The 27,585-nt window shown below is 40.9% G+C and overlaps 1 protein-coding gene and 1 long non-coding RNA gene across 5 annotated transcripts in view; one reads left to right on the top strand and one right to left on the bottom strand.

The window, feature by feature from the left end:
- Positions 1-506: 506 nt before the first annotated feature.
- Positions 507-25,885, bottom strand: LOC133388970 (uncharacterized). 2 transcript variants are annotated; one of them, XR_009763993.1, is made up of 5 exons: positions 24,530-25,885; positions 5,811-5,893; positions 3,699-3,804; positions 3,100-3,199; positions 507-2,659 (listed from the first exon to the last, which is right to left on the bottom strand). It is a non-coding gene; the product is annotated as an uncharacterized LOC133388970 (long non-coding RNA). The 2 variants fall into 2 exon arrangements; XR_009763994.1 differs by lacking the exon at positions 3,699-3,804.
- Positions 24,450-27,585, top strand: part of MGMT (O-6-methylguanine-DNA methyltransferase) — a 303,940-nt gene continuing 300,804 nt past the window's right edge. Inside the window, exon 1 of one of the 3 annotated variants that reach the window (XM_061635654.1) lies at positions 24,450-25,033. In XM_061635654.1, the coding sequence (XP_061491638.1) occupies positions 24,689-25,033 (345 nt within the window). In that variant the 5' untranslated portion in view covers positions 24,450-24,688. The remainder of the gene's footprint in view (positions 25,034-27,585) is intronic. The other 2 variants (XM_061635655.1, XM_061635656.1) reach the window with 2 other exon arrangements.

Here is a 27,585-nt window from a genome sequence, read left to right as displayed (position 1 = left end):
GAAATGCATATAAAATTAGGCTTTTGCAGACATTCCCAAATATGGGAAGGAAAAACAAGTTGTATATGGAAGAGAAATATTTTAAAGGAAGAGGAAATGTGCATTTTTCCAACATAAGTCAAACAGGTCAGAATCTGCAGGCCCTTTGTAATATAAATGCATTGACACAAGCAGGAGATGCTGGCTTTTGCCCAAAACAAATACTACTGAATTAGCAAGAGGATGGAGCTTTTGTGTGAGCCTAATAAGAGACTGCCTGAAATGTACACACCAGGCATGACTGGTTGAGTGGTTATCCGCGAGCCATTAAATGTTCCTGTATCTATATAACAAGCATTTTTGCCTTTTTATTTTGGAACTGCAGCTGTGATAAATCTTGGGTCCTAGATAGAACTTTGACTTTGATGAATAGATATGAAGAACTTGCTCTGAAAAATCTAGTGATTATTTAAAATAAATCACACAACAAAATAATTATCTAATATTCTTTATTTAAATACCACTGTTGATTAAAAATAATACTCCCAGAGCAGTTTACACAATAGAACATTAGAATAACAAAAATCCAGTGAAATAGTAGCCAAGGTTAGCTAAAGTAGTGTTAAGAGCTTTTCAAAGGAAAAAAGAAAGTGACCTCTGAAAGCCATATTGCAATAATGGCTTGCTTCCCTTTTAATGTATCACTAAACTCCCTAATCCCAATAAGCATCACCAACCTTCCCTTCTTTCATATAAAGGAATCAAAATGAAGGGACAACCTGTGTGTGCTACGTGCACCAAGGTGCCATTCATATGATAGTGTTCCAGCTCCACTGTCCTGTTAATCCATATGAAGTCATTGCAAAAGAGCCCATAGCTCAGTGGGCATTAATTATTCCATTGTGCATAAAACAGCAAACATACAATTAGTAACAGATGCTAGAAATCCCCTATATTGGCCTATACAGTGCACAAATTAGCCAAAGTTGAGGAGAACCTCCTGGATCTGGTAAGCAGTCAGGCAGGGGAGATGATGGTCATTGGGCCTCCAAGAAGGTGCATTTATGTGGTGGTTACCAAAGAGGCCAGCAGACTCTTCACTGTACAGCAAAGCCCAGGACACACAGCTCCTCAGTTTGACTGTCATGGGTACAGTAAACCAGAGGTGAAGAATGATTTTTTAGCCTGAGGGTTGAATTCCTTTTTGGGCAGCCTTCTGGGACCCACATGCCAGTGGTAGATGAGGCCAGAATCAAACGTGGGAGGAGCAATAAATGTAAATTTTGTACTGAAAGGTAGTTTGTACACAAACACACACACCTCTCTACCCTCCATCCAGGCAAGCAAGGGGTATTACCTGAGGTCAAAGACACATTCCAGCCATGCAAAAACACTCCAGGAATGTGCAAAGCTGGGCTGGCATGGGGAGAGAGGTGTGTGCCTGGGGAGAATCCCAAGGGCTAGACAGAGAAATCTGGAGGGCTGCATTTGGCCCCCAGACTTCAGGTTTCCCACAACCATAGTAAACAGAATAATGGTCAATGTGCACAATTATCATCCTAACAGCAACTGCATTCTTTTATCAGGCAGTAAGTCCATGCAGGTGGCCAATAGGTCACCTGAACTGTTTACCTTCATCAGAAGCTGCAATTTTGCACAGTGTAACTAAATCTATATTAAAGAGATCTGCAGTAACAGATCCCACCCATCACAAGAAAGAAGTTGGCATTTTGATTGCTGTGTCACATCCTTGCTGCAATGGAAGAAGTGAGTGTTTGGAGATCTTTATCATGCAACGAGGAAGCAAGAACATCTTTGTTTTACTTTAAATTAGAAATGCTGGATACTCATGCTATATGAGAGGCATTTGGAATACCACTTCCCGGGATATCCTGTCTGTCAGCCTGGAAGGGTATTAACTCCTAGCATTCTTCTTGAGATGTTTTCCTGCTTAAACAAACCTTAAATAAATACTTATAGAGCAAAACATGAGATTTCATCCTACCTATGGACAAGTTGCAATGCATGCATGCCTGATTATCACACCCCTGGTTGGAATTCAATGTTTTAGTGGAACTTATTTTAATGTATGGAACACACTTGAGGAACTTCAGTCCTAGGTCAAGTGTTTAGTGAGTAAAAATAGAATTATTATTATTGTTGTGGTTATTCAGATTGAATATTAATCCCTGCTCTTTTGATGGGAGAATATGACAATGGACTTAGCCCCCATTAACCTATTCTATGTGATATAAAACTTCACCAGAGAAAAAAGGCAATTATTGCAGAGAATGCACAGGACTGCATGGGTCCTTAACATGTCATGGAATGTCAGCCCTTGTGTCATGAAACTCAAGAAAATGATTGGTGTACGGTGCACAAGCAATTACATCTGTGTAAAATGACTGCACTCACTTTGGAGGGAGGAGGGGGAGTTAACAGGGAAATTCCAGTTTCAAACTCAAGATGGTTTTTTTCTTCTCCCCCAATACTCCCCACTCTTTACCCAATTTTCCAGCTGAGCTGACTGAGGCAGGAGGAGGTAAAGAAGCTTGAGCAAGGTCACCCAGGAAATCAATGAGCAAAGTCTGTTTAGAGCTTAGCCTTCTTTCAGCAGCTCTTCCTTTGCTGGAGCTGCTGGGCCACCCCCTTCCATGAAAATTCCCTGTGCTCCAAGTGCCTGCAAGGGAACGATAACAACAAAAAAGTCACAGATGTGCTCTAAGAACAATTAAAATGAAAGAACGGCACCTTATCCCCCTAAGAATGGAGGGGTTTAATTAGTGTGATATAGTAAAACATGTTTCAAGAGGCTAATCCTTTGCCAGGATGCATTCACTATCAGATGGATCTGAAAAGATTCCTGCTAAAAGATAACACTTTTTAGAACTAACATGACTTGTTTAAAAATGAGTTTCTTCTGTCATAGTAGTTGGCCTTGGATAAGTAATTCAAGATTCACCCCTAAGTAGCATATTATTTACTTCATAATATCCCTGGTAATACACTGGTGAATTTGAGTAGTAATTAATCTAAAAAGAGTGGCTCAGCTACCTCTGAGGGGAATAGGTTAATTTTTTAGAGCTATCAGCAACATTATGCTAACTTTACTAACATTACCTTCCATCACAGGATTGACATAAAGAACCTCCAGCTATTGAAAATTTCTCCTTCAATCCTGATTAGGAAACTGGATGAGGCAGTGGAGTCACTGTGTGGACTAAATATAATGGGTGGTAGGAGAGAAAGAGATTCACTTTAGCCACTGGGTAATGGAAAGCCCAGCCCTGAAGTCAAAGATCATGTGCTCCATTAGCAAAATCTCCACCCCCAAATAGAACACTTTACCCACAGAAGTCCTTATAAGCAGACCTTGATATAATTTGCAAAATAATAGGCTATAGATTAGTAATGTTTGTCATTCTGTTACGTATCCTAGAGGGTAACAGAAGGCCTTGGGACACGATTTTTTTCTTATTCATAAAAGTATTTATATACTGCTTTCCCACAAAATATCAGGGTGGTACAAGCAACATAAAAACATTTAAAAGCAATGCAATACAATCATTAAAATGACTGGTTAAAATGCAAAAAAACTATTTATTTATAAAAGTATTTTATTATAAAAGTTCATTCATGTCTATACAACTCAATGGCAGCAGCACAATACTAGAAATTAAAGTGAACTCTGACTAAAGAGTTGTTATGGCTGCACTTACCTGAGAGTAAACCGTGTTGAACTCAATAGGATTTAGTTCTACGTAGACATGAAGAATATTGCAGTTTAAATAAAGTTGGACTAGAAGCCTGACATCACGGAATTATCTGACCAGGTAAAATGAATATGTAAAATAGTTGTTACCAGCTGTTTTTATTTTATTTTTGGGCTCTGGTTGGCCTCTTATAATTGCCACATGTGGTGGGATTCAGGAACTGTCACTTAGATAGGTTCCAAGTTACTTTCAGTTTTGTGAAAGTATGCTTTTTCTCAACTCTTTTTACAACAGTCCTGTCAACGTCTAGATTCTAGACCTTGCACCAGTATGCCCCTTTGCTTTCTGACCTACAATCTCCAGTTCTCCAAATCTCCCTTGCACAGCTACTTCTTTCCTCCCGATGAGGTACAGCTTATCCTGTTCCTAGCCCCCATGCGAAGCATTGTTCCAGTTCTACTTTCTTTGGCTCCTGGGCCTTTTCCCCATTCTTCTATCTATCCATAAAGCTTCTATTGTACCTGGAGTCTGTACAATGTTTTAATCTTTCACTTTCAATACAGAAGATGGATTGTAAACAATCTGACATCTTTGTTCCTTGAGAATTTGGAATGTTTGCGAACATTCCATACTATTACACCAGCTTAGCCAATAAACGTCAGAGGCTTCACTGCCACAAATTCAGTAATATATCAGATATGGGGAAATTAACATAGGTTTGAAATAGAAATGGAAGTGTGAACACCATTCTTTTAATCACATTTGGGTAAGGACTACATAGGTTCCAAGCAGAGCTTGGAAAAGTTACTTTTTTGAACTACAACACCCATCAGACCAATCCAGTGGCCATGCTGGCTGGGGCTGATGGGAGTTGTAGTTTAACAAAGTAGCTTTTCCAAGCTCTGGTTCCAAGTTATCTGTTTTCAGTTATGTGAACATATGCCTCCTTTGATTATCATATGCTTCAAATGATCAATTTTGAACCAATTTTAAAATAAGGTGAGGGAGGAAAAGAAAACTGTTTTTCTTTTATTAAATATTCATATTGTGGAAAAAATCCTATGCCTACATTTTGCCATTACTCTTTCTTTTAGAGTTCTGATAAGCTCAAAACAAACACATTAGTAATTGTTGGCAACCTTCAGCAATAAGGAAGCTACAGCTCATCAGTTCTAATCTAGAGATCAAAGCAATTCAGTGGCAACATAAAGCAGTTGTTTCAGAATTGACAGGATATTCCTTTAAAAACATAACTTCAAACAAGCAATAAATGACAGAAAAATATTTTATATTTAAAGATGCAGCAGTGAAGGAGGGCAGGGAAGGAGGAGGCTGATAGATGACGCCGGCAATTCTTACAATTGGAAAAATCCTTTATGTACCATTTTTTACTGGTAAGGGAAATTCACACTGATCCAGCAGCCATGCTATAAGTGAAAGTCATCTTGCACACATGAGACATCTTCTATACATACGAACTCACTTAAGATCCTGAGATATGAGACAAAAGAGACTTACGTATTATGTATATGTTGTTACTATTTCAGGCAAATAACTGGCATGGATGTTGCAGTAGAAGGACTGGGCTAGATGTGCACGAACAAGATCACTAACAGAACTTTATGTCTGGTAACACAAATCATGCAGTCTAACTCTAGCATCCTCTGTCAGGATGAATGGTGCATTTTCTTATCTTTTGATGGAGACCCATACATACTCACATCTTATGTCAGCCTGTTGTGGCAGGCAGCAACAGTTCAGCAGGAGGCACCTAGCCTCTGCTGGCCCTCAGCTTAGTACAGTTAAACAGTTTCCTCCTGCTCCTAACAGCCCTGCTTGTACCATTACATATCAGTGCTACTCTTTTACAGTGCTTAGAAAGTTGATTTTAAAAAAGAACTGGTTCTAGTTCATCTTGTCCCGAAAGAACTAGTTCCAGTTCAAATCTGTCCTTGTACAAAGTGAAGCAATTTGTCTCAGGTTCATCCAAGAATACAAACTGCTGTGCTGAAGTATAGAGTGCAAGAGTAAATCACAGGCCATACACAAGTGTCTGACAGACAGGATGTCAACAGGTGAAGCTTTCCCCATAATTGTATTTCCACAGAAAAGGCTTACCTGTTTAATTTGTGCCAGTCACACAGCTCTTAAAGGCACAAGGTGTCATTTGGTTTGTTCCTGTACTTCTCTGCAAGCTGCTCCTGTTGGAAGAGAATCAATCTCTTCAGCAGGGAAGATGCAAGAAATTCTCATGTTCCTTCCTTCTGATTGCTTAGCAACAGTGATTAAGTGACTAAGAGTCCTTAGCAACAGCATCTCCATATCCCCTAATAAGCCTTAGACTGTTGCCTCAGCATTTTCCTTCCTAACTTCTTTATAGAGGTCTAATTGACTTTTTTTTAATGAAAACTAAGGGTATACATCTCCCGCTGAGGAGGTGAGAAGATGAACATGGATATGAGCTAGAAATTGTTCACGGTCCTACCCTCAAATGAACTTAGTTCATCTCTAGTTCACAATTATGGGAACTATTTTCAATTTTTTTTTAACTAAGTCGGTGAACTTGGCTCAACTGAACTGGCTCATTCCAAGCATTGACCATGTACAATATTCTTTGATAAAGGTCCTCTTTCTTTCTTTCTGGGTTTGTCAGGGCAGGCATGCCATATGCACTACAGAATTCATTGTTTTTATTTATTTATTTATTTATTATTAGATTTATATTCTGCCCTTCCTCGCCCAAGGTGGCACTTGTTAACTTGGGCAGATTACTTTCTTCTTATTATTAATTATTAATAAGAGTTTACAAGTGCAAAAAAGCAAAGTGATGAAATTATTGCTACTTTGGGAAGCAGAATCACGATATGCATCATCAGGGCCAGTTCTAAAGGGTGGCCAGGTGGGGCACTGGCCCGATGGCCCCTGAAGCTACAGGGGCCCCCTCAGCTGCCTCTCTGCTCCCCTTCTGCGATCCGTGCCCCCCCACCTACCTGTCTGCTGTCTTTTACCATTGCCCTTAACGAAGATGGTGGCTGCTGTTTCCCTAAGGTACTGAAGCCCCTGCCACCATCTTAGTTGATGGCAGAGATGTGTGCGTGTAGCATGCAAGTGTGCCATCAACAAAGATGGCGGTGGAGTCATCATCCCCTTAGGGAAACCACAGCTGCCATCTTCATTAAGGGCAATGGTAAAAGACAGCAGACAGGTAGGTGGGGGTGTGGGGGGGGCATGTGCGTGTGCATGCACACACACACAAAAGCCGGGACCCAGGGCAAGCTGATGCCCAAGGGCCCCAGCATTCCTGGAGACGGCCCTGTGCAGCATGACCTAAACCAGAAGTAAATCTTATTGGGGTACACTTTGAGCGTGTCTTGTATTTGCAAAGCTCACATTAAAGCGTTAGAGTTGTCTTAGGTTGGAGAGCAATGCACTCATTAGTAAGTTTGCAAAGCTCTACATTGAAGATTATAAAGTCTAACCTTTAAAATAAGGCTTGCAAGCATAGACTACTGAGGCTGCAATCCTGTGCAAACTTACCTGGGAATAACCTCCACTGATCACAGTGAACTTTCCAGTTCCTGGGAACAAGGTTCTAAAATGTCATGTGGAAAACAATTTTATCTTCTTTATGACTGGCAAGCCGTTATTATTTTCAAAGTGTCCTTTTGCCTTTTTTCCTACTTACATGTTCACACTTCTATCAAAAACATTAGTACAATAAGCTTCATTCTGCCCTTCTCAACATATTCATTTTTCCTCTCATTACCCAATTTTTCTTCAGTCAACCATAATACTTATACCACCCCAAAATTTTCTGGACTTTTTATTGCTGTCCATTGATGTTTTATTAATTTTCTCTGTAGAATACTGACATTATGGAACAATTAAGAGTAATATCAGCTTTCTATAGCCTGGAGCATTTTGGAAAGTCTCTTGCTGCTTTACAGGACTAGAATGAGAACAAGTCTATAAAAAGAATGTTATCTTAAAGATATGGCTTTCTGACTTTTTTATTTTAAGATCTTTTGTGTAAAATATGGCAGCAACTAATACCAGTTTGTATTCACTTAAATCAGTTTGCACACACTTAAATCTGGTATCTGAATGTAGGATATATTTATGTACATGCTCTTTTGACAATTGGCTTCTGTATTCATATTGTCAGCCTGTAGCCTCATGCTCACTTGGAGCCAATCCTTAGGGCTAGGACAGGGAATCTGTTTTCTTTAAGATGTTGTTGGTACTCCTACTTCCCATCAGCCTTAACCAGCATGGCCTAGGCCAGGCATGAGGAGAGTTGGAGTCCAATAACAACTGCAGAGTCACCGATTACTTATCCCTGCCATAGGGTCCCTTTTACTTGCAGTAGCATAGTCTTTGTGTCAATGGCAACCAAAACAGCAGCCAATATCCTATGAGCGTGATAGTCATCCAAATGCATTCTTACACAGAATAACAGGATCATAGAAGAGTTGGAAGTGGCCTATAGGGCCATTGAGTCCAACGCCCTGCTCAATGCAGGAATCCAAATTGAAGCTTACCCAAAAGATGGCTGTCCAGCTGCCTCTTGAATCCCTCCAGTGTTGGAGAGCCCACCACCTCCCTAGGTAATTGGTTCCATTATTGTACCTCTCTAACAGTACTGCTCTAACTTCTTGGGCTCCAAATAATTACCAGGGTTGCTGCGTAAGTAAGAACTTCTGTCCCTGACCATATTCACACCATATATTTATTCCACTTTAAACAGTCATGGCCTCCCCTAAAGAATCCTGGGAAGTGTAGTTTGTGAAGGGTACTGAGATTTGTTAGGAGACCCTCATTCCCCTCCTACAGCTACATTTCCCATAGTTCTCTGGGAAGAGGGACTGACTGTCAAACCACTCTTGAGAATTGTAGCTCTGTGAGGAATAAACAAGCTAATTCCTTTTACAGCTGCTTTCCCACAATTTGTAGCGCTGGAAGGCATTCTTAGGTTGTAATCTTATGCTCATTTACCCAGGAATAAATCTCATTGAACTCAATGGAGCTGATTTTTGAGTAGACATACAATGATTGTGCTATAAATTGGGAAGGGGTATATTTTTAAGCCAAAAGTAAACTAGTTAGTTCTTGAGTAAACTAATTAGCCAGATTACTTAAAAACAGCACCTTTCTGAAAGTTGTTAGCTTGTCTTTACTAGCAAAGAAACTACATTTCAAGCTAAGATAATGTAACTGAGATGGAGTGTTGCTGGGCCAAAGGGTGCAACTCCCACAGCATTTATATGCTGTATACAGCAGCAGCTTTTCCCCTTCACATTTCAGAATTGTAAAAGACCTGCCAAAAAGAAACTCCTATCAAAAGAAGAGGCACTGAAGACATTCATAAACATCTAGAGTGAAAATTGCATTTTCAACATGAGAACCTCAATAGTTAAGGCTACATTTGGGACACTGCTGTGACCATCTTATTTTCTCATTATGCTGTCAAAGTTGGAATTCATGTCAGGTTTTGAAGACATTCAAACAAAGGATACTTTCATAAACATCCATTTCATAAACTACAGCATATCTAATTCTTTTCAGTTCTGAATTCAGAGTTGAACATAGAGCTTGTAGTCTACAGAGAATTTGGAAAACATAAAACAATCTACTAGGTCAGTTGGAAAGCTGTTGACACAGGAAATGGAAATTTGCTAGTAGTCTCCTATATCTATAATTTTATACTCTACTTTGCCTGATGCTTGCTGATTGAAGCAGTATATCTTGATGTTAGTATCCCATTTCAGAAATGTTCTGTCATTATCTACTTCGCAGTTTGAAAAATAGTGTAAAATTACCAATGTATTTGAGTACATGTTTCAAAACAGCAATTGCAATATCCATTTTCACTGATGTAAGAGGCAAGTTAGTGCCCACTTCAAGTAGCTTCGTTCCTCAGACAGCAGTATGTGCTCAATTTGGAGAAGTGATACTTTTAAAGCATAACATTAAAAAAAAAATTAACTAGATTTATTTTCAGTGATCCTTTGTGATACAGAGGATATAACAAATCTTCCCAAGCATAATTGCTGTCTCTTCTCCAACCCAAAAAGTGTGTGCATTAACGCCAATAGGATTTACACATTAAAACTGCCAGGGCAGATTTATCATTTCAGGGAAATATGCCAAATAGTACTTTGCAAACTACTCTGTATTTGCAGTGATAGTGGACCAAATAGATATCAACCAAAACATCTGACTGCCATAAAAAAATGTGCAACTACATGTCATCAAGTTCTCTGCTTTCAGGTTATTCAATAGTTTGAAAAATCATTCTGTGATGTCATGATGTACCTTATCTTCCAATTTGTGGAACTGGTGGGAACAGGGAAGGGGGGCGGAATCCACTGCTTGTATATTCTGGGGCAGCAGAGGGTACAGCACATTCTTTAAAGCAGTCTTCACAACCTTGGTGCCCTCCAGATGTTTTGCACTACAACTCCTGTCAGCCCCAGCAGAAACATCTGGAGGACACCAGGTTGGTGAAGAAAAATCTTTGTTAAAAAAGGAGTCTTGCAAAACAAAACAGCTATCTTCGTACCAGGGTCCCTTATAGAAATACTGAATGTTTTGGCATAAAGCTAACAGAGCCATTGTAACAGGCCTAATTCAAGGTGCTCACATTTGTATTTAGAGCCCTAAACGACGTAGGCCCACGGTATCTGAAAAACCATCTTCTTTCCTACAGACTCTCTCATATGTTATGATTGGCAGAGGGGTCCTCTTGGTAGTTCCACCGCCTTCATAAGTTTGGGGGTGGTGGCAGCTTGGGAGAAAGGATTGTGTGTGGCAGCCCCTAAGCTGTGAAATTCCCTCCCTATGGAGGTGCATCTTGCACCTTCATTACATAGTTATGTTACCCTAACTCTTGACAACACTTGATATATATGAACGTAATTGTGATTAACCAAACAGAGGTTTTTATTATATTAACAAAACGTTTCAGCTTCCGCCTTCATCAGCTGCCAACATACAAATGCTGTTACCAAGGTGGCAGTTATAGAGCTTTCAGGATGGAATGCTCAGAGGGGCTTCATTTGCAGAAGCTAAGTAGTGGTGGTACTGTCCTCCAGGTTCAGGCCATGTGGTCTATAACTGCCACCTTGGTAACAGCATTTATATGTTGGCAGCTGATGAAGGCGGAAGCTGAAACGTTTTGTTAATATAATAAAAACCTCTGTTTGGTTAATCACAATTACGTTTATATATATATATTAGGTGATTAACGGAATCCTCATAGGGATCCAGAGCAAGCTTGAGTGAAGTTCTGTTTGTTGCTTTCAAAACTGTCTTTTATATATATATATATATTTCAGGATCCATGCTATTGTTGCACACACACCAATCTCCTAGCAGTGCATTCCTGCATTTATCTAGGGTTTGGTTTCTTTGGAACAAAGATCAGCAGAGACTGTGGTGTCTTTAGGATACATGGTTTATTTAGATATATATATATACACACACACACAACCTGAGCATAAGATGAAAGGGTTCATAGCATTAACAGTCCAAATGATCTTACTTTTCCATCAGGGCTTTCAGAGAGACACCCCAAAGCCATGGCTTGGGATTCAGACACAGAGAGCAAGCAAACAAGACAGTTTGAACATATAAAACTGATTCAGAACCCAGAAGCCAAAATGGCCAGATCTCCCCATCCCTAACTGTTGATCCCACGACGATGAGCCACAATGCTGGATTTTTTTAAATAGCTGTTGCATACCAGAGGTTAGGAGGAAAAAGGGGAGGGGAGACAGGAAGAAAGGAAAGGCGATTAAAATGGGTTCGTAGTCTGGGAGTCTTTTTAGACTCTTCCCTCTCACTTGAGGCTCAAGTAGCCTCGGTGGTTAGGAATACGTTTTACCAACTTCGGTTGGTAGCCCAGCTACGTCCCTATTTGAGTAAAGAGGACCTTACATCAGTGGTACATGCTCTGGTAACCTCACATTTGGATTACTGTAATGCGCTTTACGTAGGGCTACCTTTGAAGACAGTTCGGAAGCTACAACTAGTGCAAAATGCGGCGGCCAGATTGCTGACAAGGACCAAGCGGTCCGAGCATATAACACCTGTTCTGGCCAGCTTGCACTGGTTGCCAATATGTTTCCGGGCTAGATTCAAAGTGTTGGTATTAACCTATAAAGCCTTATACGGTGCGGGACCACGATACCTTGCGGAACGCCTCTTCCGATATGAACCGGCCCGTGCACTACGTTCTGCTACGAAGGCCCTCCTCCGGGTTCCAACTCACAGGGAGGCCCGGAGGGTGATGACAAGATCTAGGGCCTTCTCAGTGGTGGCCCCCGAACTATGGAACAGTCTCCCCGAGGAAGTACGCCTGGCGCCGACTCTGCTCTCCTTCCGGCGCCAGGTCAAAACCTTCCTATTCTCTGAAGCATTTTAAGTTACACTGATTTACTTTTTAAAATGTTTATTGTATTGGATTGATGATTGTATTTTAGTATTATTTTGTTATTCATTGTATTTTTATGCTATTTTATGTTCACCGCCCAGAGAGCTATTGCTAGTCGGGCGGTATATAAATTTAATAAATAAATAAATAAATAAATAAATTCTGGCCCGCTTGCATTGGCTGCCTGTATGTTTCTGAGCTCGATTCAAGGTGCTGGTTTTAACCTATAAAGCCTTACATGGCTTAGGACCACAATACCTGATGGAACGCCTCTCCCAACACGAACCCACCCATACACTATGCTCAACATCCAAGGTCCTCCTCCGGGTGCCTACTCTGAGGGAAGCTGGGAGTCTGGCAACAAGGGAGAGGGCATTCTCAGTGATGGCCCCCAAATTATGGAATAATTTCCTGGACGAGGTGTGCCTGGACCCAACACTGTTATGTTTTCAGCGCCAGGTCAAGACTTTCCTCTTCTCCCAGGCATTTTAGCACGTGTTTTTAAATTGTTTTTTAATTGTTTAAATTGTGTTTTTAAATTGTTTTTTGTCTTTTAAAATTTGTATATTTGTTTTAATTGCTGTAAACCACCCAGAGAGCTTCGGCTATGCGGCGGTATATAAATGTAATAAATAAGCCACACACTCTTTCCAGCTTCACCCAGCTCACACTAATATAGAGACCACTTCCTGGCCCCAACCAGGTGAGGGGGGATGGTTGCCCTCATTACTATGGCAACAGATCTTCTCTTTGCCACATCCTTTCACATCTTAATCCTTTCACATCTTAGCTCACACACTAACTTGGCCAGTTCTATTAGCTTAACAAAGGAAACTAGACTGACCAGTAGAGCAGGTTTCTTCCACTGTAGATCCCAACTCCAAGATACAGGATTCCAAATCAGAGACAGGAAAGGGGATGCAAAGATACCATCCATCTCAACCCCCAATCCTTTTACACTATTATCTTGATTGTAATCTGTTTCAAATGGTTTTAATATTGTATTTTAAAATAGTTGTAACCTACCTTGGAACCGCAAGGTGAAGAGAGGATAAAACATCTAAATAATAATAACAATAGTTATTATTATTGAATGTGGAACTGTTGCAAGATCATGTAGCCCAGGGGTGGTGAACCTCAGATCCAAGAACTGAATGTGGGCCTGTAGGCCACTGTCTGGCTCTTACGACTCTCCCCAGGCCACATCCCCTCTCCCTGTGCCAGCCTCTTTACTGGCCCTGCTCTATATCCTCTTCAGCTGCTTTGAACAGTGCCTAATGCCTGCTGCTTACTTGCCTGCGTGGACCTCTGACCTGGGTCTAGGTGGAATGTAGCCTACTGTACAAAAGTAAGAATCACATCTGTTTGCCCACCTGAACCACTTTGTTGCCCTTGCCCCCCCCCCACTGACATGCAGCACCCAGAAGGTTGCTCACAAGGAAATGCAGTCCTCAGGCTGAAAAAAAGGTTCTTCACCCCTGATGTACCCATTTAAAAAGTATAAATGCTACCTGAGGGTTCATCCATTCAACTCATCCTTGTTTCCCCAACACCACTGAAAATGAAAACAATCCTGAAACTCTAGCAGGCATGGGAGTGAATGGGCTGGAAAGAAACGTAGACCCTGTGATAGCTGAACAACTTGTCTTATTTCTTCACCGGTACTTGCTGAGTAGCTTGTTGTAGTAGTAACTGTTTGGTGTGCTACGAGACCCAAGGAATATAAAACAAAAACGAGTAATCTGGTGAAAGCATTATAGAAATTTCCAGAAGCCTGAGGCAGAGGCAACACTAACTTTGATTTGACATGAATGGCAGCTTCCCTCCTGAAGGAAACAGCAATTTCAGGAGCTGGGCACAATTTTTGTTCATTTAGGGCTATGGCGCAAAAATCCTCTCCCCTTCTTCATGGTGTTACTATTTAAACATACACTCTCTCTCTCTCTCTCTACGTAACATGTAGTTTGGCTCACTTCAGGCTTTGGAGATCCTATCAAGACTGCTTGATACGCATGGTCACTGGTGTACAGAGTCACCAGTCAATCACCCCTCCTCCCCCAAGTCTTATCAGCCCTGTAGCCAGTCTTCCTAGTTAGGTGGGGTAACCTCATTTCTACGTGGAGCATTTTGGGGAGGTGCATAGCACCAGCCAATACCCCCCTACTGGTGGAGAGGGCCAGGATAGGAAAAGGGAAAAGCAGTGCCCTTCCCCCTCACTCCTCCATGGAGAGAGTGTTAACTTACATAATGGGCTATGTAATGGTCAAGTTAACAAAAAAATTAGTATGAACACCAGGAATTAAATGATTGACATATTTTTTGTTTCATAAGAAAAAAGGATGTTAAGGATACAGTGAGCAAGGGGATACCAAAAGGTGTAAAACAAACATAATGGTTTATGGTCTAAGAAGTTAAAAAGTAGCAAGGAGCTTGTTTTCTCAAAAAAATCAGTTCAATCTTGTATCATGACAACACAATTACAAAAAAATCCCACCAGGTTTAGAAACAACGCAGCCAGAGTCAAGCATTTAGGTAGAGTGGAAATTTAGAACAATATTTCTTGTTGAAGTCAATGACACTGAGGGTGTAATCCAACTCACAGTTATGCCGGGCTGAGGGGAGTTGGATATGGCAGACTGCCAGCTGAGCCGGCAAGGTCCAGGCCCCACTGGCAGAAGCCCCTCCACTGTGACAGGGCTGAGACCCTGCCAGCTCAGCCGGCAGTCCACCGGGGAATCCCAGCATGGCAGAAGCTGGCGTAAGGTGCAAAACAGGAGCCTTCAGGGGGCGTGTCAGAGGAGGAGCTGACTTACACAACATCCAACTCCCATTTGGAGCGCTCCTGTGGGTCCTGATCCAGGCAAAAGTTATGCTGAGAAAAAGGTCAGTCTAAGAAAAAAATTCTAATGGAAGTCAATGGGGAGCACTTACTTGTATTTGTGAGAGCTGGCTTCTTTTTCATTCGTGTGCACAGCTCCTAGGAGAGCCAACATTCATCTGGCCTGGCTGCTCCTGAATGGGAAATGGATGCCGTGGAGCTTCTGGATGGCACCCTTTCCGGTGGCTTCCCATGAGTTGGATTGCTCTGTGAGTCCTAAACTTTGTAAAATATTTACTGCATAATAGACTTCCTTTCATAAGCTTATTATAGAAATAGCCACTACAATTGTGAGTACAGTAAGTACTTTAAAAGAGTAAAAGATAACTTAGGGGAGATTTTTTTCCAAATCACTTTAAGTTATCTCTTTATTTTACCCTTAGCAATAAGCACCCAATCCTGCTCTACTTATCATAATACCTGCAGAATATACAAACTTTTACTTCTTACTGTAGGCAAATAAACATGTTTCTTTAATACTGGCTGGTAGAGAACACAACTGAAAGTGAAACTGAAAAGCAGAGCAAATGAAAGTCCAAGGGGTGGAGTTTAGCTGTCTAGACCATAATACAAAGTTCTAATATTTAACTCTTCAAGGGTCATGTTACTATACTGTTTTTTTCCAGGATCACCTAAGTAATTAAAGGGTGATTGCGATCATGAAATATCCACCCTCAGTCAGGGAAAGTCTGGAGTGAGCAGACATTTGGGGGCTCTTCCCGATGAGGCTTTTAAGAACATAAGATCAGGCCAATGGCCCATCTAGTCCTGTATCCTGTTCTCACAGTGGCCAACCAGATGCCTATGGGAAGATATTGTGCACTAGCCCTGTCTTGTTAACTGAATTTTTCAGAGGGTTCTGGTCTTAAAACAAGCTGTCATTCTTTAGAGGTTTTCATTGTTTATCATGCCACAAATTAAAAATATAATTTAAAAAATAGAAAGAAAAATCCAGGGGGAGCAAAGCACAGCTGAGGGGGCAGTGCACTCGTTTGCCTCAACCTGGCTACAGGGTTAAGTCCAATATGTGGTAGGAGTTTAAAAAAACACTACTAGTTCTGACAAGTGGAGTATAGAATGCCACAAGACTGATTATTAAGCAGCTTGTACATTTGAAAGCTGGCCACTTTTACCGCCCATAATTATGGGCCAAGAAGCAGATTGTGATTCCATCTGCCTTCCAAACAGTGCAAAATAGGAAACTTTTGCACTGACTGCCAGTATTTGGCAACGTTTTTTGTTTTTGTTTTCTTTCTTTTTCTTTTTGGTTTGGCAACCTTCTGCCAATCTATAAACTCTGTGGGCCCATGTGAACCTATTTCCTCTATTTTCCTTTGATTTACTTGCTTTGGGCACAGGAGAAGACTGTGATCACTGCTACTTTGTCTTTTCCCACTGTTATTTCTGGGAAACATTCAAGCCTTTTAAAGTATTGGCTTAGTGAGGTTTGCCATGATAAAGATGAAGAACCACTGATCTAATAGCACTGCAATTACATGCATTATTGCAAAAAGAAGTATGAACTATTGTTCTTTCACATTAGTATTATAGCTATAACAAAGGTAATGCATAGATCCCACTAGATTTTTGTTCAGAAAATAATGAACAGAAAACATGTTCATATGGATGATTCACTTTTACATGTCTTCCACGCTGTCAGGATGTTTAAGATACATACACATGTGGAAGGGTAATATGTATTTCAGCAGAATGCATCTAAATTTGGGGACCATTTCTGGAAGCTTGTCCCACTTACAATTTGGATTACCATTATTAGCAAATCATGGTTGATATACCATGATTAGCAAAGCATTTGTCAGTGTATTATGATGGTAATGCATATGGGGTTGGTAAGATGATACCAAGATTGGTACAATAAAGTCATTAGCTAACCTTCTTTATGTCTTCTGCTCTCTGAAATCAACACAGCAAGTGTTCTCTCTATCAAACTCATACCATGTATGGCAAAGGAAATTTAGAGATGTGGTTGATCTGGACAACTTCTTCAGTGGTCTAAATCTTAAACCAACTGTTGGCAGAGAAGTGATTTATAATTTTTTTTAAAAAAAAAACATGAATCTACTGGCATGAATCCCAGTCTTTGTTCTCATAAGGAAGTAAGCTTAGTGTTGTCAAGAATATTATGCCAAACGTGCTCCTGAACTTGGGGGAAATGACTGTTTTGTATTTTGAGTTCTTATGCTAAGTGAATTCTAAATCCTAGTGTTAATAATAGCCAGTGGCAGTTGATATTTCAAAACACACACGTGCAGAATGCAATTAAACCTACAGAGGACCAGTGCAAAGTTTAGGCTCACCTAAGTTTTACTTATCTTCCATGTGGAGTGGTTGTTTGTTCCTCAACAAAATATTGCAAGGCTACTCCCTCACCCCACACTACAGCAGTATCCTTTTTTGTTTCTGTTTTGCTGAACAGGGCACATTTTAATGGCACAAAGAGGCTCTACCACCTACCAAAGCAAGGCTTACCTTTTCAATTTTAGCTTAGTGGCTATCCATCTATTGGCTCAGGAGTGACTGAGGCTAAAGTCAACATATCAGTAAATGAAAATCTCTCTGAAAATGTTGTGTTTGTACACAGCTTTAGTCCAGAATCCTATGCATTGTTACCTGAGAGTCAGTGTGACTTGTTCTTGAGTAAACATGCTTAGGATTAGTGGCAGCTGGTGCCCATTGGATCACAGTAGGATCTTTGGCCCCTATCCTCCGACCTGTTGAATTACACAATAGCAGTGCTTAGCTTAAGGAGAAGGAAGTTGACAGGCAGGCAGGGGCTAACTGAGGTTAGTAGGACAGTGCCTCATTTGCACTAATGGACCACCAGCACTGTTTAGGATTGATCTGTTAGTCAGCTGAGAGAAGCTTGGTTAAATTCCGCAGATAATTATCAAAAGCTTTCTGGTGGTGAGAGAGACAACAGACATATAGTTACAACAAATCCTGAAAGCAGATCCTAACAGTGGTTTTTGATTCATGTATTTGTGTCAAAGTATATTTTCCCTTTTATATACTGAAATAATGTCCATATACGAACTAGATGTAATAGTCTGATCAGACATTCTTTCTGCTTTGTATTCCAATAATTTCTTGTAACAAAAGGTTTGCAATTAAACAAGGATAACATTAAACTGACATATCTACAATGCAGTATCAGCATTAAATGATATTAAAAGGAAGCTGATTCTTAGCCGAGTTGTCATTTCTGTCTTCTACATCATATTTTAGGGAACTTTTATAAGATGTAAACAGAAGATGCTACCCAGTGTTGCTGTACTGGGAAAGCAGCACTTTGGCAACTTGATTATTGTAATATTTACCCACCCCAAGACCTGTCAAATTCAGTAAATGTGATTCACAGGAAGCCCACCTGTACAGCTGATATATACGCATTTAGATAGGGATATGCATTGTGATGTGTATTTGTCCCTCAGTAAGTGTGACAGATTTAACAGATATGCATCTCCCCACATTAGGGTGGCCAGATGTGAAAGAGAACAGCACTTCTGCACCTTTAATGGTTGTGTAGAAGACAGAATTTTGGCAGGTAGAACTTACAGCACTTCTCTACAGCTATTTCGTACTCTACACAAGTAGAAGGTACGTGCCTTCTTTTGAATCTGACCAGCCCATACCATTTGGATCCACTAGTTAAACACAAAAAACACAAGCATAATAGTCAGTGCATACCTATGCGTGTCTACTTAGAAGCAACTCCCATAGAGTTCATTGGAACTTACTCCAAGGTAATATGAATCTAAAGCTGGATCACGCCAGTATCAGTATTCCTTAAAGAATATCTGTGCACAATTATAATCAGAGAAAGGGATCTTGGTGTGACAGAGAGAGGGCTCTTGGCGTGACAGAGAGAGGACTGGAAGAGAGATATTGATAACAAAACTTACAGGACTCAATGAAATGAGTTTTCTGCTCTGAATGAAGTAAAGATATGTTGTGAATCCATAGCTTCATGATGAAATACCTTATAAATCCTGCAGGAAATAAAATCAGCTAGAACAAGCCAATTTCACATAGTGGGGCTTTGCCAGCAACATGCTATGAGGGCCTCAAGTGTTAGCTTTCTACAGCTTCCATTTCCTAGGCAAAACAAACAAAGATGTATTGATTGTTTCTGTGTGAGCACCATTTATTTATTTATTATTATTTTTGTAGAAAATTTCAAAAGGAAATGAAAAATGGCCTGATTAGTCTCCCACTCAGTGTAAATCAAGGGTAATGTCACTAGTTTAATCAATACAAACAGTAAAATGTAGAGAAGAACATAACCTATAAACTAAAACCAGAATAAAGACTAGAAAATTTATTTTATGAGGGGAAAGATGGGGGAGCACACCAGTGAATGGCTATGCAGAATTAGAATGCATTCTTAGAATTCTTCCCTATACACTTTGTGCAGAATTCTTACAGATGACAATAAAAAAATCTACATTGGGGAATTTATTAGAGTTACATAATCCAAATTTTTACACTAGCAAAATAGGAGGGACAGGCCATAGCTCAGTGGTACAGTATCTGCCTTGTTTGCTGAATGTCCCAGGTTCAATTTCTGGCATCCCCAGGAAAGGCTGGGAGACAACCCTGCCAAGCCACTGCGAGTCAGTGTAGACAATACTGAGCTAGATAGACCAATGGGTTTGACTCAGTATAAGGCAGCTTTCAATGTACCATCTTATCTGTCCCTTATCAAAGTTGTAATTATTTGGTCCTAAGGCTGAAATCTCTCTCACACCCTTACTTACTTAGGGAGTAAGTCCCACTGAACAAAGTGGGACTTGTTATTTTCAAGTAAAGATGAACAGGATTGTGCTGTAAGTTTACCAAGGTTAGAATCCATAGTCACTTATGCTGTAATTCTGTATATATGTTTCTGGGAGTAAGTCCCATTAAACTCTGTGGAGAACACATGCATCAACCTTAAGTTCATGCAAGGGGCTTGAGCTAGCCTTTAAGATGGGAAGAACTGACATTCCTTATCACCCTGGCAATATTGTAAACTGCTTTTGAAACTGCCCCATGCAGGATGAGGACTGCTGGCAAAGAAAATCATATAGAACTCCTCTTGCACTTACAGAATTAGTTTCACAGTTATTTAAAACCTGACCCAACATGGTACCTGTGAATGCAATTTGGATGCAGTGATTGGTGGTAAAGTGATGGACTTGGATGTGGGAAACTTAAAGCTCAAATCCTTGCTCAGACATGAACCTATTTCTCGGATTTACATCCCAAGGCTATCATGATGAAATGCTGCTCTGTGCTCTATGGATGAAAGGCACAATACAAATGTAATAAACAATATAAACTAAGTTTATCAGAATTTTTATTTGAAAATGTGAAGAGATGGCATCCAGTTGCTTTCCTAAGGAGTTTAGCTATGTATTGCTCTTTATTTAAAGTGACACTATCCCACTTGTTTCATGCTGACTGCTCCCTATTTTATTTTTTCCTTTGTACACCTTGACAGTAGTCAACTTTCCAGTCAGTTTCTGTAGCTGTGCTTTTAACAGCAGGTTGATATATGGCAGAATCAGCAGCTAAAACTTCTCCAGACATGCAGCAGATAAACCTACTGTTAAAGGCACAGCTGCAGGGATTGGTTGAAAAATTTGCAGCCCTTCTTCTTGAATACACTGTGCCCTTCTCCATACAGTCAGAAATAGTGTGGTCAAGAAGCTGCACATGCTTCTCCCCATCAGAATGCAGATAGCCCCCAAAGTAAACAAGGCCCTAACTGCACAGAGAGCTACATTCACATTCTGTTTGAGGATAAAATTATGCAGGCTGATCCATTATGCAGCTGAGTTCTCACGTGGAACGGCAGGCTATCTATGTGGTGAAAGGGAGAGTCTTGCACCACTCCTCTGCCATTCTACTTCACATTGCCCTAGACCAACTGTATGAACTACATGACACTGACAATAGAGAGATATAGGAATGTAGAAACCTAAGAAGCTGCCATCTACTGAGTCAGACCATTGATCTGTCTAGCTCAGTATTGCCTTCATTGACTGGCAGTGGCTCTCCAGGATTTCAGGCATGGAGTCTCTCCCAGTCCTACCTGGAGATGCTGTGGATTGAACCCGAGACCTTCTGGATGCAAAGCAGATGCTATACAACAACAAAATTTGACTGGGCAGACATGTTAAGGATCATGCTGCATCTGTATCTAAAAACAGGATGCAAGTGATCTGTTTCTTTCTGGTTTATGAAATATGTCTTTCTAAATATTTGCACATATATTTTTATAAGCATTTTTATGTCTGTACAAATAATTTCCTTGAAGTTATTCTGAAAAGTGCTAAGTTTCCCATAAATGTCACTTAATGGATAATGCTCTTCAATATTCAGTGATGCAAATTATTTGCCAAATTTAAAAAATAATTGTTACAAACTATTCTGTGCTATTAATCATTGATTTTAATCATTGATTTACCAACTCAGTGTTTTTTTAATGAAGCCAAGATTAACATGGCCTTTTAAATTCAGCAAAAGCAAAAATCATGCCTGTCATTATTTTGAATTGAATAAAAAAATCATGTCACCTATTGTGAGTGCTGAATTAACCATTAAGCTAAAATAAAGAGTCCTGAATGAAGCTTTTTTGGGGAGAATGCATGCAGAATAGACTACAACTGCAGCTCAATCCCAATCATCCTTACAATAATCATGCAAGGTAAATCTCTGTTATTGTTTCATGTACTGTATGGGCTGAAGCTCAGAGGCAGTAGGTTCCAAAAGTCCTCCCAGGAGGTCATTGTTGAGGTTACAACTAGTGATTTTCTAGCTCTAATCCTAAATTTAACACAACAGCAGTTTTTAATTTCTTTCCAATGTACTAAAAAGTTCTGCTAGATTTCTGCTTTTAAATGGTCAGGATGCCACTTAAAAAGCATGGGGGGCTAGGTCCAGGGGGTGGGGTGGAAGAAGGAACATAGGAAACTGACTTAATCTGAATCAAACCATTATGATTCATTTAGCATGGTACTACCTACACTGAATGGCAGCATCTCCATAGGGTTTCTGATGGAGGTCTTTCTAGCTTACCCAGGAGATGGTGGAGACTGAACATGGGACTTTTTACATGCAAAATATTATTATTGTTGTTATTTGATGTATATCCTGCCCTTCCTCCCAGCAAGAGCCAATATCTACTGTATCCCTGACTTACAGCTCTTGCCATTAAGGCACAATAAAGTTGGTAAAACTAACTGTAAATATTTAGAGCAGATAAACCCGTATTTTCAAATGTAAAGATGCATCACTGAACACTAAAATCAGGATCATTCAGACCATGGTATTTCCAATCTCTATGTATGGATGTGGAAGTTGGACAGTCAACGCATTTGAAATGTGGTGTTGGAGAAGAGCTTTGCGGATACCATGGACTGCAAAAAAATAATTGGGTGTTAGAACAAATTAAACCAGAACTATCACTAGAAGCTAAAATGATGAAACTGAGGTTATCATACTTTGGACATATAATGAGAAGACATGATTCATTAGAAAATATAATAATGCTTGGAAAACCAGAAGGGAGTAGAAAAAGAGGAAGGCCAAACAAGAGATGGATTGATTCCATAAAGGAAGCCACAGACCTGAACTTACAAGATCTGAACAGGGTGGTTCATGACAGATGCTCTTGGAGGTCGCTGATTCATAGGGTCGCCATAAGTCGTAGTCGACTTGGAGGCACATAACAACAACAAACCCGTATTTTATATTATATTGGTGGAAACGGTGACTTTCCTTCCTGATCACAAGTCATTGTAAAGGTGGTGCACAGGTAACACATTGAGATACACCATCAGCACAAAGGCTTTAGACTGCAACCATATCCATATTTATTTTGTAGGGAGGTCACTGAACATAGTAAGATGAACTTCTGAGTAGACAAATGAAGGTTTCTGCTGTTCATTTATTAACTTCTAAATATATAGAAATATACTACAGTTCAGAGCATACATTACTATTTTGAAACTGCTATCATCTAGCTCAGATCATTCAAAGGCATAATTTCTTATGTACAAAGAAAGAGAGGAAATACAGCCCCAAGCCACAAAGAAAATAGTGTCCTGCCTAGGACTTAGCTCAAAAATCTGTCAATTCCAGGGCTGATCCCTAGAATATGAAGTATCTCTGATCACGTGTGGAATGTTTTCCTTTCATCATAGAGCAACTGCAGTTGGTCCCCATCCCTAGCACAGTTAACTAATCGTATTCAGTTAGACAACTAAAGCCCACCCAGCTAGGATATTAGCTTTATGAAGCAGGGCTTTGAAGACTATATCCATCTAACAGAATGCACACCTAACACCTCCCCTTTATCTTCTTTGCTAGACAAAGGTTATTGGTAAATAGTATGGTTTACCAGCAATTCCAATGTATTTTATAGGCTTTCCAGAATTGCCCATATAATTTTTGTATTTTATAGTAGAAGAGCCAGAAGCAAATAACTGTGTATTATAAGATTGTACTATTAATTAGGGTTGCTCCCTTTTTGAAATAAAAATGCCCCATCAATCTTGCCTTTAACAAGCCGATAAACTTTAGCAGATAGAGGTATTCTGTTGACATATAATTCCCATGCCAGAAAAAGCATCAACTCCTGCATTTCACAATAGGAAGCTATTAAAGGTATAGGAGTCCAGTAAACTGATTATAAGGCTTAGCATTTGTATATTGCTAGTGTTTAAATGCTTCATATGAAGTACCTGTTTATAACCCTTCTTGCCCCTATAGCGCTAATGATCAAAGAAAAGCTCCCCCCCCCCGCCGTCGGATTTCACAGAGCAAAAAAACAAAAAACGAGCACAACGCCTCTAAGAATAAACAGGTGCACCGCCCTGCAAGCCACAGTCGGCCCTACCCATACTTATTGGGGAGGAAGCTTCTACAGCAGTACAACCTCTAAGCTCCCCAAAAGTGTTTGGCTTCTTAGGTAGACAGGAGATAAATACAGTAACATGCAACTGGGAACCTATCGAACCACTTTTTCCCTCCAACCGCAAGTACAAGAGAAGCGAGAGATGTGGTTATGTTGCTGAGCAGGGAGCGATAGGTATGTGGAGCATGCTGGGAGTTGTAGTTTATAGTATTTGGAATGAGACTCACAGCTTTCATCGTCTCAACTACAACTCCCATAAGGCAAGCCATCTTGCACAACATATTCTCCCCCCTTCTTTTGGAGGAGGAAAATCGCCATCCGGTAGTCCTGCTTCGCCTGTCAGGTCAGCCATAACATGTGTGTGTAAAAAAATCCCCAGCCCGTGTTCAACGGGAACGAGTTTTGAACTAAGTAAATGCAGTAGGAGTAACAGTAGTAGCTAGGCAGCATATTTAATCTCCATGCCTGGAAAAGCTTAAACCGTTGAATTTCGCAAAACAAGCTGTTGTTAAGAGCGCAAAAATAGATGAGGCCTTTCCCCGCCCCGTTAGCAAGGAAACTCCCAGATTGGGGGGGGCGCGCGCAAGGCTATGCATGCTTACTCGTAATCAAGTCACGCTGGATTCAGTGGGGCTCACTCCCCCAGCCAGTTGCACAGGGTCTCCCCCAGCCAACTGCACAGGTTGTAGCCTCGCTACCTAGACCGCTGCAAGTGTGACTTTTCAACTGAGTCCCGCGGGCTACGCCTTCTGTCTCCATTCATGTCAGTGGTTGGTGAGCGTCTTTGGGATTTTCTTAGCCGGCAGGCAGGCAGGCGTAAAGTCATCAAAGAACAGCCTTGGAGCAGTGGGCGGGCCGGTGGCCTTTCTAGCTGTGGGCGAGAGAACAAGTCCCAACATGTTTCTCGACGACCGTTTGTCCCAGACTGGTCTTGCCCCGCCCCCTTGAAGCGTCGTCGTTCGTATACTAATCGCCTACAGCACTTTCGCTCTTCTTCCCGTCTTGAAGTGTTTACTGTGTGCTTACAGGTGAGCCTGCCACGAGCCTCGGAGCGAGGCCTTCCCTTCTCCTCGCTTCATATGCTGGGCAAGAGACTTGTTGAAGTAGTAAGTCGAAACATTTATGGAAGACTTAAGTAAAGTAGTAAGCCTGACGGGATGGGAAGTTGTGAACGGGTGTCCTTCCAGAAAGGAGCGGAAAACGAAACGAAGCACGGATTAGCTCCACATGCGGTTATTGCAACTGCTGCCTCTGGAAAAAACAAACATTGCACCCCCTCTCCCTTCTCCGTTGTATGGCGCGCTTGTTCGTGTATGTGCGCGTGCGGCCTGGGCCGGCATTCAGAGATGAGGAAAGAGGACTTACATTAGGGTGCAGGCAGCTTGCATACTTCAGTTTTCTCAGTCGAAATTCATAGAAGTCTCTTGGGCGTGCAACCAAGGGAAAGTGAGGCAAAGAAAGTCCAAACCAGAGTCTTCTCTCTCGGCTCTCCACAAATTTCCACTCTGTTCAAAGAGGAACTGTGTCTTTTATTTTTTTAAATAATGTTTTGGTTTCAGTTCAGTTTCATCCGGGCCCATACCCCTCTTCTTTCCCACGCACTTCCGTTGGTTTTCAGCTTGTTTGTTTTTTCTTCTTAGCTTTGTTGGACTCCGTGGTTTTGTAACATGCTGTGCGTTTTTATGGTGGTGGAGGAGGCGCGTGTCAAGCTGCGGTATTCTGAAGAAGTAACCCTTAAAAGGAGAGCTGTAGTTAAAGAGCCTCTCTGAAAGTTGACTTCTTAATAAAAAGGGCCCAGCAAAGTTGGTTAGAAAACAAATGAGGCGTTATATATATATGTGTGTGTGTGTGTGTGTGTGTGTGTGTATGTATATATATATATATATATACATTAGGGCCCCGCTTACCGGCGTTCCATTTTGCGGCGTTCCGCTGATGCGGCGGCTCTCAATTAGGGGAGATTCCCCATTTTAAAGCTGATTTTACGGCATTTTGCGTCATTTTTGCGTGACGCGGCCCATTATAGTCAGTGGGTTCCATTTTACTGCGATTTCCACTTTACAGCAGGGGCCTGGTCCCTAACCCGCCATATAAGCAGGGCCCTACTGTATGTATGTATATGTATACAGGCATACCCTGCTTAACGTCGCCTCACTATAACGTACATGCTCCATATGCCTGTATTTCTCCAGAAACGCAGCGCAGCAGCAGAGGCTTTAGCGTGTGGGGGTGGAAATAGATGCAATCGCACCACTGCAAATCAGCTGGGAGGTGTGATCAGCTGGGAGGCGCTGCAATGCAGCAGCAGAGGCTTTAGCGTGCAGGGGTGGAAATAGATGCGATGGCGCCCCTGCAAATCAGCTGAGATGCATGATCACGATCAGCTGAGAGGCGGCAGCGCATCAGCAGAGGCTTTAGCGTGGGGCTTTGAGGCTCCGCATGAAGAAGAAGTAAACAAATTTTTACTGTAAAAGGTAGTGCTTCACTTTAAGGACATTTTCGGTTTATGTACTCGCTCTGGTCCCATTGAGTACGTTAATGCGAGGTATTACTGTATAAGTATATATGTATATATCTGGTAAGTATTCCAGAGGGTTATCCCTACCTTTCTCCCAAAGTTTTTTTTAACTCAGTTCTTTCCACTTGTTCAAAAACTCCTGGTGCCCCTTGTAGACTGGGAGTTTCTGGTATGGGTATCTTTCATGACATAACTATGTAATAATATTGAAAATGGAAATGGACTCCCTTCAAGTCAATTTTGACTTATAGTGACCCTACGAATAGGGTTTTCATGGTAAGCGGTATCCAGAGGTGGTTTACCATTGCGTTCCTTTGAGGCTGAGAGACAGTGACTGGTCCAAGATCACCCAGTGAGCTTCATGGCTATATGGGTATTCGAACCCTGGTCTCCCAGGTCGTAGTCCAACACTAACCACTAAGCCACACTGACTTTTTATTTATTTATTTAATAATAATGAAACATGGTAAATCCTATTGCTGTGAATATTTTTAATGCTCTGCCAGTGCAAGCCTTTTAAATCTAATAGTTTTTATTTTTGTACTACTCAACTTCACCTCCACCTAAAATATTTATCTATATTCTCTATAATGGGAAAGTTGGTAATGCTAACTTATATAGCTCTCTTTCTGGTGATTAACACATATTTGGAGTGGCCTTTATGTTTTCCCAGCAGTTCAGAAGCTACATGTTAAATGAAAACTTGATGTGAGGATGGCCCTTGCTGTATTTTTGCATGTGTGTGCCCTGTTCATACACAAGACAGGGTAGGTGTCTGCGTCAAAATGAATAAACCCCTTGTTTTATATCATCATTCCTCCAGGCACTTCTTTCCTAGCCAAGAGGATACACCAGAAGTGGGATAATGGTTGACATCTTCAGATTTCTAAAATGAAAACCTTGGAACTCATATTCTGACCAATAGAAGCAAAAGACTATTGAATAATAATAGAAGCAAACTGCTATGGAGTAATGGCAAAATAGTACCTCCCAAAATCCCTTGTGACATCACAGCAGATTCTGGGTAAATAAACAAACTGTTGTGCAGGACAGTGGCAATGCTGTAAACAGTATAGACTCGTACTTTTATTTCTGGCTCCCTGTGAAAACAACGTTGTCCTGAACCCCTCTCAGCTGGAG

Source organism: Rhineura floridana, chromosome 7 (assembly GCF_030035675.1).
Source record: "Rhineura floridana isolate rRhiFlo1 chromosome 7, rRhiFlo1.hap2, whole genome shotgun sequence".
Classification (NCBI taxonomy): Eukaryota; Metazoa; Chordata; class Lepidosauria; order Squamata; family Rhineuridae; genus Rhineura; species Rhineura floridana.
Note: the sequence above shows the minus strand (reverse complement) of the source record. Positions and strands in the feature narration are given on the sequence as shown.